The 12,976-nt window shown below is 40.7% G+C and overlaps 1 protein-coding gene across 1 annotated transcript in view; it reads left to right on the top strand.

Annotated features, from left to right (window-relative positions):
* Positions 1-10,348, top strand: part of LOC119893820 (receptor-type tyrosine-protein phosphatase beta-like) — a 64,956-nt gene extending 54,608 nt beyond the window's left edge. Inside the window, 8 exon segments of the mRNA XM_038706168.1 lie at positions 126-213; positions 1,387-1,477; positions 1,724-1,800; positions 2,031-2,165; positions 4,063-4,179; positions 7,977-8,137; positions 8,258-8,393; positions 8,480-10,348. Of these exon segments, the coding sequence (XP_038562096.1) occupies positions 126-213; positions 1,387-1,477; positions 1,724-1,800; positions 2,031-2,165; positions 4,063-4,179; positions 7,977-8,137; positions 8,258-8,393; positions 8,480-8,638 (964 nt within the window). The 3' untranslated portion in view covers positions 8,639-10,348.
* The last annotated feature ends 2,628 nt before the right edge of the window (positions 10,349-12,976 follow it).

The raw sequence follows: 12,976 nt of genomic DNA, 5'->3' as shown, positions 1-12,976 counted from the left end.
ACACAATCGATCAAATGTTTTACATTATGGTGGGAACAGACTGAAATGTACAGAAATCCAGCGACAGTTTGTTTTCTATATAAAACACATTACTCTTGTCTGACCTCTGGTGTCCATTTGAGCAGAAGTGTGGCTGTGAGGGTGGAGGACTACGAGGCGTACTACAAGAAGCAGAAAGCTGACTCCAACTGCGGCTTTGCTGAAGAGTTTGAGGTGAAACATAAGAGCTGTAGTTGAGGGCTTCTTATTTGTTATATATCAGTCATTATATAATATATTCTGTATTTTTTTCCAGGTAGATTGATTCATGTAGTGTAATAACTTTTACAATATGATACATGTAAATGTTACAACAGCTCATCATTTCTTAAAATTCAATGTTAAAATTTCTAATAATATTTGTGATCATTAAAAGTGGGATAAAAAAATGGGATTTCTATTGGGGCAACTGTGTAATAGTCAGCATTTAATGGGAAGCTTGCAAGGATCCAATTGCAGTAGAAGGCAACAAAAGCATCATTGACAATGTGATGGCAAAAGTTTTAAGTAATCTGTGCTCATCTCCGTCAAGTTCAAGTTTATTTATTTATATAGTACATTTAAAAACAACCCTAGTTGACCAAAGTGCTTTCCAGGTTCAGAATACACAACAAATATACACGACAAAAACAGTAGAAAAGGTCAATTATGTCAATACTCTACTCTGTTTGAAGGCCAGTGAATAGAGGTGGGTCTTTAGCAAGGATTTGAGAGTGTCAGCAGTCCGAGCAATTCTTATTTCAACACGTAAAGTATTCCTAAGATTATGAGAAGCCACTGAAAAGGCTGGGTCACCTTTAGATTTTAACCTGGATCTGGGGACATTGAGGAGCATCTGACTGGATGACCTCAGTGCTTTGACAGGGGTGTGTACATGTAAAAATTCTGATAATTAAGAAGGTGCCAACCCATTTAAAATCTTAAAAACAAGCAATAAAATCTTAAAAATCAACCCTAAAGCCAGTAGAGTGAGGCTAAAATGTGGGTAATGTGCTCACTCTTTTTAGTTCCAGTTAGAAGTCAAGCTGCTGCATTCAGGACTAACTGTAACCGATGGAGAGATGACTGATCCACTCCAACATTCAAAGAATTACAGTAGTCTAGTTGAGACATTATAAATGCATGGATTACTCTTTCAAAGTCTTTGCGTGGCAGGTAGGGCTTCACCTTAGCCAATAGTCTCAGCTGAAAAAAAAAACTGGCATTTACAACAGAACTTTTTCAAATTTAAAAGCACTGTCAAAGATCACACTTGGATTCTTGGTAAATGCACATTCACCAGATTTTGGCCATAAAGCGAGCCATACAATCACCAATCAATCACACTTTCCACCTTTTCTTTTAAAGGACCTGAAGCCTGTTGGCACAGTTCAGTCGAAAGCAAGTGCTCTGACTGTGGAGAACAAGCCAAAGAACCGCTACAACAACGTGCTTCCCTGTGAGTCACCTAAACAAACCCACCTCTATACAAGGATAACACTGCCTCTCATACTGCCTCTCATACTGTGCCTATTAACATTATCCCATTTTAATGGGACATTAAATCAAAATGATCCGACATCCTTCAAGGCAGTTATTCATTAATTTGGATTCTTTCATATTGCAAAAAAGTGAGCGTCAGTGCAGCCACACCATTTTACACGTAGACTTTTTTTTTCATTTACCCTCTTTTCTCGCCTCTTAGATGACTCTTCGAGAGTGAAACTCTCTATTATCCATGGAAGTCCATATGATGACTACATCAATGCTAACTACATGCCGGTGTGTACTGACACTCTTTCAAGCAGTGCTCTGCCTCAGTCACTGCTTCAGTATCAGTAAACATCCTGCTGGACAACATAACTGCTCTTTCTTTTGCTTAATGCCAACATGCTATTTAAACTATTCCACTTTCATTCACACTGATGTTCGAAACACTCAAGAAACTCCTAGAAAATCTGAACAGGATGGATGTTTGTGTTGTGTGGCTGGGCTGATGTTTTATTTGGCAGGGTTACAACTCCAAGAAGGAGTTTATTGCAGCTCAGGGTCCATTGCCCACCACAGTCAACGAGTTCTGGAGGATGATCTGGGAGAAGAATGTACGCACGGTGGTCATGCTGACACGCTGCAATGAACAGGGACGAGTGAGTACAAACACGTCTGTCAGCAACATGCCATGTTTACATATATGGGAAAACTTGGAACAACCCAAGTTTCTTGTAAGTTATTGCCTCACTTGAACCGGAAGTCGTTCTGCTCCGCCATGTGGAAGGCCTACCCAAAGCTCTTATTTGTACACTTAAGATCGAGGAGGGATCTCTGAGGATCCATCAGCAAGGTTTATGTTTGATTTGTTTTCTAATTCACTATCTAGTTAAAAATGTGTGTTCATTGTAGGTCTGGACAACAAAAGGAACACAAACAACTTTCTTAATTTATTCGATTTTTCTTTTCCCCAATTAACAATTATTATGGATATAATTAAAGAAGGATGGATGTGTTCAGTCACATGTGAGGCAGATCATTCCTAAGAGTCCGTGTGATATGAGTTACATAATTTCAGTTTTCTCTGCAACATTCTGCCTAATAAATCATTTTTAGTGTTCAAAAGACACCATAATCATATTCTGGGTGATTCAACAGCAGTGCTGGGCAGTAACACGTCGTTACTCTAATATTATTACTTTTCCCAGTAACTAGTAGTGTAATGAATTACTTTTCTAAAACAGTAATACTGTTACAGTTACTAATCCAAGTAAGGCTGCATTACTGAACGCACCATCCCTTACGTGAATGCACGACTGTGCAGCATGTCAGTGGCACCAGACCTTCTGCTGTTCATGTCCGCTGATAAAAAATAGGGAAAGAGGCGTTCTTTCCACAGCTGTAAGTAGCTACTGCCATTATTGTGCCACAGTCTAAGATGCAAAGAACATTGTAATCTATTGTAAACTCTGTGCGAAAAAGGTTTCAACCGCAAACAGTTCTACATCTGATTTATTAAAGCATCTGCTGAAACAGCACAGCAACGTGAAACTTACAAAAAGAAACGTCTCGGGTTACGTATGTAACCCTTGTTCCCCGAGAAGAAACCGCTCGTCTAGTTTGCTGCCCACCGATGGTTGCTGCACCGCCTGTGGCCAATCAATGTGCAGCTTGGCCACAGCCCACGTCAACACCAACGCTCACATGGAAAGACACACTGTCGGAATCGCTTCGACATGATCTGCTTCGTCTCGACTTCAGGTAGGATGATGGCGCTTCCAAACATAGCCAGAGTGCCTGCTGAATAGAAAGAAACTAATGTGTCCTATGTGCCGGCGTGCTTATATACCCCCTCCGGTTACGCCGTCACACACTACCGTTCTAGTAACACCAATATGATTGGAGTAGTTTCATTCATAGTTCAGCCCTGCCATGCCCAGAGGCGTTCCCACAGTGTCGTCACCGACGCAGTTCGAGTTCCCTCGAAGGGGAACTCCGGCAGCTACTGCCAGTGATGCTTGGACTGGTCGGGAGAGAGGGGCGTTAACGTAATGTTTTGTAAAAATCCTTATAATAAATACGCTACATGTGCAGAAAAACAGATGTTCAAAATTCTGGATTTAGTTGCTTTATTTCTTTATTTTAGCCAGTGGCATAAATAAACGTTCTCTCCGTGCATCCCTGGTGGGAAGAGACTTCAGATTACACGGAATATCTGCTTGACACAATCTGCTTTATATTACATAAAGCCACTGTTAAACTCTTACCATCACCATAAAATATCAATATCTACATGGTCTGAAGGCACCGAACTCTTATGTGATCTCAGTGTGTGGTCCATCCTAATGTAGTGTAAGGTTCAACTATTAATCAGACTCTTGCTGCACTCTACAGACGATGGAGGGGGTTTGGCTTTTTAAAAATTTTACTTAAATCTCTCCTTATAATATACTAATATATTTACTGTAAATACTGGAGTTTCTAAATATGTAGCTTGAATACGGATCATTACTATATTCTGAGTACTTAATGATGAATGATTGTTCTCTTTCCCAGGTAAAATGTGAGCAATACTGGGCTTCTGGGACCAAGCACTTTGACAGCATCACTGTGACAACAACTTCTGAAATACCACTTGATGACTGGACCATCAGGGACTTTAGTGTTAAAAATGTAAGTGCAAGATGTTACATCATGCAAAGGTTAAAAATCAACAGTAACACACACAATAACACATCAGTGCTTATTATCACCTTTAGTTTGGAGTACTACATATCAAGACTTCAATATTAACACTGCCACAGCTGGTGCAAGCAGGGTAACAGGAATACAGGGGAAAGACCCTAATGTAGATGACTGAGGCAGAGGTAGTGCATTTTATGTGCAAATAGGAGGTACAAAGGCTTACGGGAAGGTGATGCAGGCAAGGGTCAAAACCAGAGAGAAGTCCAACACAAGCAAACGAATCCAGTAAATACATTGTCCAATAAAACAGGCAAAAAAGTCAAAATACTGTGTAATGCAGGAATCCAAAATATGAGCACAGTGTAACATAACATAAACATTCATTCATTCATTCATTCATTTAGCTGACGCTTTTATCCAAAGTGACTTACAATTGCTATATATGTCAGAGTTTGCACGCTTCTGGAGCAACTAGGGGTTAAGTGTTTTGCTTAAGGACACACTGGTGGATGTGTTGCAGTGGATCTCCACATCAAAGGCATATGTAACCACATAACCAACAATCTGGCAAGTGGCCTAGGAACTCAAGAACAGGTGGTGCAGAAGACTTCAGGAGGGCGGCCTGAGGGCTATCACTAGAAAGAACAGCAGCAGGAACAGTGGATTGCTGCAGCTCAGCAGCAGGAAATGGCTGCAGCTCAGCAGGAACATATTTTCGACTGTGCAGCCAATGGGGACCAGACAGGACTGGTGGAAGTTCTGTGGTGCTGGGTGGTTAAGACACTGTGGCACAGAAGCGCTGAGAGATCCATCAGATGACAGGAGCTATGGGGACCACGCCTTTTGTTGGGGATTCCATCGTACCCCCAGAAAATGGCCAGACGAGTCCCAAAAGGTGACCGGTGGACATCAGGGTGGCTCGTTGACTTTTCTATCAAAGGCTCATGGGGTTCAGGGAATGCAGCTAGACAGAAGGCTGGAGACACTTGCATGTTGCTGGTTAGCTGACTGATAAGAAGGCTGAGAATCAAGGGTTTTGAGTAAGTCCTTACCCGAGAGCTGCCTCTCTGTACTCCCTAGTTTGATGAAAAGGCACATTACATTAAAACATGAATTCTTGCAAACAATAAATTCTAATAAAAAAAGTTTTGTGCTTCAGTTTAGGATGTCCAAGATGGTGCAGCATATAGTTAACTCGGCATTAGATGTTTTGTTTTGTTTTTGTGTGTTAACTCAGTTTTTGGCTGTGATTCCCGGGACTCTTTCACCACTGAAGAGTATGTGAACATCAGAGCAGCAAATTTATTTCCCACTTTTCTCGCATGATCAGTGGAATTATTGGACAATACTTTATCATAAACTGTAAACCGCTTTACTCCCCCCATGAGTTTGCTTCATTCACTCTAATGGTGCTTTCAGACCAAAAGCAAAGCAAGCATTGTGGGCAGCGGGGTTTATACAAAGTCAATGCAAAGACACGGAGAGACGCAATTTCCTGCCAGGTGGTGTGGAGGGGCCGACGCGAAGGCCGCGTGAGTTGAAAATTTTCAACTCGGGGTAGTAGTAGATTATTACAGTCGCTATTATCAGTATGATGATCTGACCTCTACATCTGCAGAAAACATCATCGACAGTCTTCAGGCCATCTTCAGCAGTTATTGACTACCTGCAAATCAGACAGTGGACCACAGTTCAAATCTGACTCGTTCAGGGAATACTGTGAAAAGCATATGGAGCGCCAAAATTCATCGTTGATGAAGAGAATAAAGTTTGCTCAAGCAGGTGGACTAGACTGGAAACGTGAACTAAGAAAATATGTGACTGTGTACATTACACCACAGGAAAAAGCCCTGCTGAGCTGCTCTCTGAAAGTTGCCAGATATCTGTGAATCAACAACACTGGAGGTGCATGAATGAGATGCAGAGCAGAAAGGAAAGGCAAAATTAAATGCTGATGAATGAAGGGGAGCTCAGTACACAAAGGTGGATTGGAGGCATGGCATTGGAGCAGGACAAAGTGGACAAGTTCACCACACCATTCAAAGCAACACCACATAAAGTTGGAAAGACAAGAGGAACAACACACATGAGAAAAGATGAGACAAGCCAAATGAAATGCAAAGTACATAGGAGAAAACACTAGGAGCTGAGGAAAGGGTACTTGATACAGACACACACATTCAGACTCCACCCCAGGATGTGGAAACTTTAGACATGCCAATAACCAGACCTCAGAGGGTCAAAAGGGCACCTGACTTTGTGATTTTGTGTTGAAGTGATGTGTGTTGTGTTGTATATGGTTGAAGAGACACAAGTGGTAAGGCGGTTGCTAAGACAAAGATAGTAGGTGGATAACAATAAGTTTATAACCACTTATGTAGAATATAGTACAGTGTTTTTTAAGTGGATATGTTTATTTCCATGAAAAGGAGGGATGTAACATGTTTACAGATGTCATGTGTCTAGTAAAACAGGAAATAACAAGAGAGATAAGGGGAAGGCAGGGGCTGTAATAATCTGCATTATCTTATAATCTAAAGCAAGTAAATGCAGAGGCTCCATGTGGTGATTAAATTCAGGATGTACCATCTAATTCAGTATTAAGTTGGGTACACAACACTACCAAGAGTCTGGATGAGTTACTGATGCTGCGACGTCCTACATGAGTTTCTGCGAGGGAAGCTGTGTACCATCACGCAGCAGGATGAGAAATAACAATGACAAACCTGCACAAGCAAACTCAGACAGCTCAGGCTGGAAATGGAGGAAACATTTAGGAGCGGAGACAGTGCCAGGCGCAGTGAGTTAAAGTACAGGTTTAGCAAGGAGGTGCAAGAAGCTAAACGATTGTAATAGAAACTAAAACATCAGTTCTCTGCATATGACGCCACTTCTGTCTGGAGGGGGTTCAGACAGGACACAAACTACAACCCCAAAGCACCTCACTTCATCAATGACCGTCACCTGGAAAATAAGCTGAACAGGTTCTACTGCTGCTTCGAGAGTTAATTCAGCCCCAGTCCACCATCTCCTCCTCCCCCTCCTCAGAGGGGTTCAGCACCCCCCCCCCCCTTTTCCCATCTCAGAGAGCGATGTCAACAGAAAGGAAGCAAAACCCCAGCTGAGCGTGCCTGACTCCACCTGTAGGTGGATCACAGACTTCCTGACGGACAGAAAGCAGCACGTGAAGCTGGGAAAACGTTATCTCTGACTCCAGGACCATCAGCACCAGTTCCCCTCAAGGCTGCATTTTTTCCCGTCTGCTCCTTTCTCTGTACACAAACAGCTGCACCTTCAGTCATCAGTCCGTCAAGCTACTGAAGGGACATCATACTCATTGGGCTCATCTCTGGTGGGGATGAGTCTGCCTACAGGTTGGAGATTGACCATCTGGTGACCTGTTGCAGCCAGAACCACCTGGAGCTCAACGCTCTGAAGACCGTGGAGAAGGCACTAGACTTCAGAAAGAGCACAGCCCCACCCTCCCCCTTGTTGTTAATTGTTAATCGTTGTTATTCTGTATTTTTATATTTTGTCAATTTATATATTTTTGCATTTATGTATATGTTTGTCTACATGTAGCACCTTATTACCAAAGCAAACTCCTGAAAATAAAGCACTTTCTCATTCTTAGTACCTTCTGAGCCAAAGAACTGTGATCTAACTTGTCAATAACTGAAACATTTCTTGGCATCACAACCTGAGTATGTGATTTAAATAAATCATACAATAAATGTCATACACTGATTTCTCAGTCACAGTTTAAGTGCATGTTTGTCTTCCAGGTGAAAACAGCAGAGACTCGTTCAGTGCGTCACTTCCACTTCACAGCCTGGCCAGATCACGGGGTCCCAGAAACCACTGAGCTCCTCATCAGCTTTAGACATTTGGTCAGAGAGCACATGGACCAATACTCCAGACACTCTCCCACTGTGGTCCACTGCAGGTCTGACAGAACACAGACACACACTTTTGCCAGACACACAGTTTGAGAAAAAAAATCATCTGGTATTCTGTTTTTCTCTCTCCTCGCCCTTGTCTGTTTGTCTACATCGTCTGCCCTCAGTGCTGGAGTTGGACGTACAGGTACCTTTATAGCCATTGACCGTTTGATCTTCCAGATTGAAAGGGAAAATATTGTGGATGTGTTTGGCATCGTCCATGATCTGCGCATGCACCGGCCCCTTATGGTGCAGACAGAGGTAGGACACGGTCACATACACTGTGTTTTTACTGTAGATGATGTACGCTGCAGCTCAGTGAACGTTTGTATTTGATATCATTGCAGGACCAGTATGTGTTCTTAAACCAGTGTTCCATGGACATCATCAGATCAAGAACTGGAACCAATGTGGATCTAATATACCAAAACACAGCTGCACTATCTATTTATGAGAATGTAGCACCAAAAAAAGGTTTCCCCAAAAACGGGTACCACAATGCGTAGGCACCTGGAACCACTCAGGTCTTCTACTTCTCTCTTTATTCATAGCAAATAACTGAGCAGACATTTGTAAAAGGAACACCTTTAATAGACTCTGCTGTATTTATTTTTATACCTTTCACACCTTTGTTGTTGCTTTCTGGATTTAAACCCCTATTTTGTGATATTTATTGTTAAATGTTAAATATTTGATAATGGAGGTTACAGTGGACATAATCACTGACCAAAAATATTTGGATTCTATGTAACCTTTGGTCAAACATACAATTGGATTCTCTCTTATTATTGCAGATTTTTGGATTGCTCCGTTGTTTTAATTTTGTATTAATTTTCTGCTTGTTTACTACTGTATATGATTTACGGATTACATTTTTTACTCAGGTAATATGTTGTAAGGTATATTGGTATGATTACAGACTCTTGAAAGTGAAAGAAAAAGAAAATGCTGGAATGAATACGGTGCCTTTTTTAAAACCTTTGCTTTATCACCAATGGATGGCCCTCATTCATTTTTGTTTTAAACTGAAAGCGACAAACAGGGAAATGTTATGATATTCCTTTGCTAAAGGCACCTTAAGATGACATTTCTCTATATATCATATTTTATTGAAGTCGGTTAGATGCTCCAGCCAATTCTTTTTGCAACTCTTAAGCCAATTTGAACTGTGTATTCACTTTTAATGAAGGTGTTTTGTTGTTTGTTGTCAATATATTTGTACTTGCTTGCACTGTAGTGAATAATGCACTGGATGCATTTGGCTTTCTACACTGTCCACTTTTTTTTTTATCTAAAGAAATGTCTTTTTTATCATTATGGTGATTACACTTTGGCCAGTGCTTTGTGAAACATTTAGCTATTCAGCCCACATTTGATTCATACACTTTTACTTTGATTGATTAAGAGATGAGAAGGATCACATTAAACAAAAGCCCTGGACCTCAAACAATGAAAACTGAACATTTTAATGTGAGGTATGATCCATACTACAACAGTGTGTACTTTGAAAATCTTAGAAATCATATCCATTGCCTTTGTTTTGTTAATGTCCTTCATCTCTACATTGTATCTTTCTCAAAGAAACAACAACATTATGTCACTTCCTGCTGCATATGTGTCTGTGGACATTTCCTGTCATGTTAAAATCACCAGAGGAGCACCTAAAGGCAGGTTCTTGATAATTGATGTTTGTAGTGAGCCTATAGATATCAATGTTTTATGTTTTTGTTTTATTGTATCATGAAGTACTTAAAGGAGACCTATTATGCTTTTCCATATTTTATGACTTATCTACAATGTTACAATGCCCAGCAACAACAACAGCCTGGTAACATGCTTCAGGTCTTGGCCAATCAGAAGATAGTGGGCTTTGAGGGGGGACTTAAAGAGACAAGAGCATCTATAGCTTGTTTCAGACAAAAGCTGAAATGAAGGCCTACATGACGAGCCAGAATAAGAGAGAAAATTATTTTTTGAGCTTTGAATCATGTAAAGCTGCCATACAGGAGTCACAGAACTAAAATATAGGACTTCAAAAGCAGGATAATAGGTCTCCTTTAATCATTGAAAGCACTTTATAGCAAATAGTCACACTTTTGAAATGCTTTATGCAATGCTTGCAGGTACAATGCATAAATGTTTAAAATATTTGCGTACCCTCCAATCTGTAAAACAAATGTGATTAAAGATAAACCCAATGTTATCTGTTAGAATCATGATCTTGGTGATGGTGTCACTCAGAAAATTATAGTTTTTTGTTGCGTAACATTTTACAAGCTGATATTAACAATATGCCATGCTTGATCTGTGAGACACCTATACTAAACACTGCACTGCTGATAAATTCCTAATGTAGACCCAAAAGTTGGATCTAAAAATTTATTTGGTATTTGAATGCCTCTTCCTTGGCAGTGAGTTGCAATAAAAAGTAAAAAGAGAGCTGGATCCATTATCACAGAAATCCAAACTGCAAACACACAATTAAAATAGGACATAAGATGATAAGATAATATATATACATTATTAAGCCCAGTAGGGGAAAATCATGTTGGCACAGCACCACAGAGGAATGTAAAGAACAAATACAATAAAAGTAGAAATCAGCATACTACACAGATTTATAAATAATATACACACTGTATACCCACTATATAAAATCAATATACAATAACAACAATTACAATAATTGTGTAACATCTGGTACATTCAGAATAGGGTCAAATATAGAGTCTGTGAGTTTGGTGGTGCTGTCGCGTTGTGGAGCTTGATGGCTGATGGCACAAATGAGCCTCCAAAGCGCTTTGAGGCTCAGGGCTGGATGAGTGAAGGTGCTCCTGAGCTGCCTCAGCTTAGCATACAGAAGATTATAGGGGTTGTCAATGATGGCTTTCAGCTTTCCTCTCATCCTCCTCTCAGTCTCCACACTGTCCAGTCCCATCCCCACCACCAAGCTGGCCTTCATCATCAGCTTGCCCAGTTTGTTGGCACCACAAATCCCGATGACACCTCCCTAGCACACCACAGCGAAGAAGATGACACTAGCCCCTACAGACTGGTGGAACATCAGGTGCACACATTGAAGGACCTAAGCCTTCAAACCTGGGGCTCAAAATCACAATATTGAATCTTTCACATTATACCACCTGTGAAAGCAGATTTAATCCCCACAAACATTATTATTTTTAAAAATACCTGCCTACCTACACACCAGCTTGCCTCTCTTCTGTCTGTCTTGCTCTCTCTCTGTCTGCTCCCTGACTTTCTGAATCAGCAGTAGGCTATGTTTTATAAAGTTGCCCAAAAGACACAGTCCTCATCTATTTTCCAGAATTTTCCACCCACGATCTGTTTTCACGGCAGCAGATGAGCCGCATGTGGCTTGTTAATGACATAGCCTATCAATTGATCGAAACCAACATCTGCACTCTGTGTGTTCACTGTTGCTTTACCTGGTCCATGCTTGTAAAATATCCACTTTGTCTGCGATTTGTAACATAATGCAAAGTCTTTTACTGAGGGAAGTCCCAAACCTGGGGCTGTCACACATACAATCACCCATTCAACAGCCTCCCCTTGTTCTGTTTCACATCTATTTTACTAGTTATTGTTATATAGATTGTTAGAAATACACATTTCATGTCAGTATTTGTGCATTTTCCTTGATAATCAAGCAAGTAGATTCCATTATATTATATTCCAGTTATAATCGAATCACAATCGCAATATTGTCCACAATAATCACACTTTTTCTCTAAATCATGCAGCCCTACAGCTAACTATATGTACCATTGAAACATAGAGAGGTTGCCAAACAGAAACCTGCGGCTATCCGAAAGAAAGAAAAAGGCTTCAAAAATAGACAAAACAAAATATGGCACTATTTTCTCACAGAACAACCAGGACGGGGGGAATGTGGCCAAACTCCCCTAAACAGAACGAGAAAGTCTGAGCACATTGTTCAGTCTTTTCCAGAGCAGCATTTGCTGCCAGTTAACAATTATCAGCCATTAGTCAGATGGACACCAAGCTTTATGAGGACATTAAACTATTCACTCACTAACACCTTAGAAGAAAAACCAGTAACACTTTCTACTAAAAATGACTACTATGTTTTAATAAATTTATGAGAATTAATACCAAATTATGAATTTTAATATTCAGAAAATATTAATCCATAAATCTCTCGCTTTGGGGCACCACCGGAGATCCAATTTGCCCAGAGTCTCCGGACCTCTGAGTATGGCTTTAATAATTATACAATTATTCACTAGTGATCAGTTAGTTAATAATCGCTCAATTATCTTAAATAAATCAGTCGGTCAGTCTCATATCGAAGGGGTAAATTCTCGTGGCAGGGACTTGGAGACAGGCAATACACACAATTCCTTTGGTTACAGTGAAATTTATTAACTAATTAAGGTGAATATAAAAATGTGGTTAAAATATACATCCAAGAAATAAACAATGGCTAAACAATGAGACTGTGGGTTCTATTGTGGGGAGCATTTGACTCATACGGGCAGCTAATGAACGCGAGCTATGAGTTTTAAAAGTTAAATATAATCTATTAACAACTATGGGACATCACTGAACACAGAATGCAGGGTTTTGGTCTTACTGCCTGTTGCTTCTCCCTGGTGCTGGTCAACGGCCTCACACTGGCAGAGATCCGTGCGTTCTCGGTTAGGACAGCTTAAAGCCATCGGCCAGTCGCTTTCTCTGCCAGGGAATTGCTCCGGAGGTCCGTCTTGTCGGCTTACTGAAGAAACTCGCAATGGGGGCTTTCCCAACCCTGGCTCGGGTCATAGGTTTGGTCGTCCTTTGTTACTGCTGGCGGGGCCACG

Source organism: Micropterus salmoides, unplaced genomic scaffold, assembly GCF_014851395.1.
Source record: "Micropterus salmoides isolate LMB-PRFRI ecotype aquatic unplaced genomic scaffold, ASM1485139v1 Ms_hic_scaffold_8, whole genome shotgun sequence".
NCBI lineage: Eukaryota > Metazoa > Chordata > Actinopteri > Centrarchiformes > Centrarchidae > Micropterus > Micropterus salmoides.
This window is presented reverse-complemented; position numbering and strand designations above follow the sequence as displayed.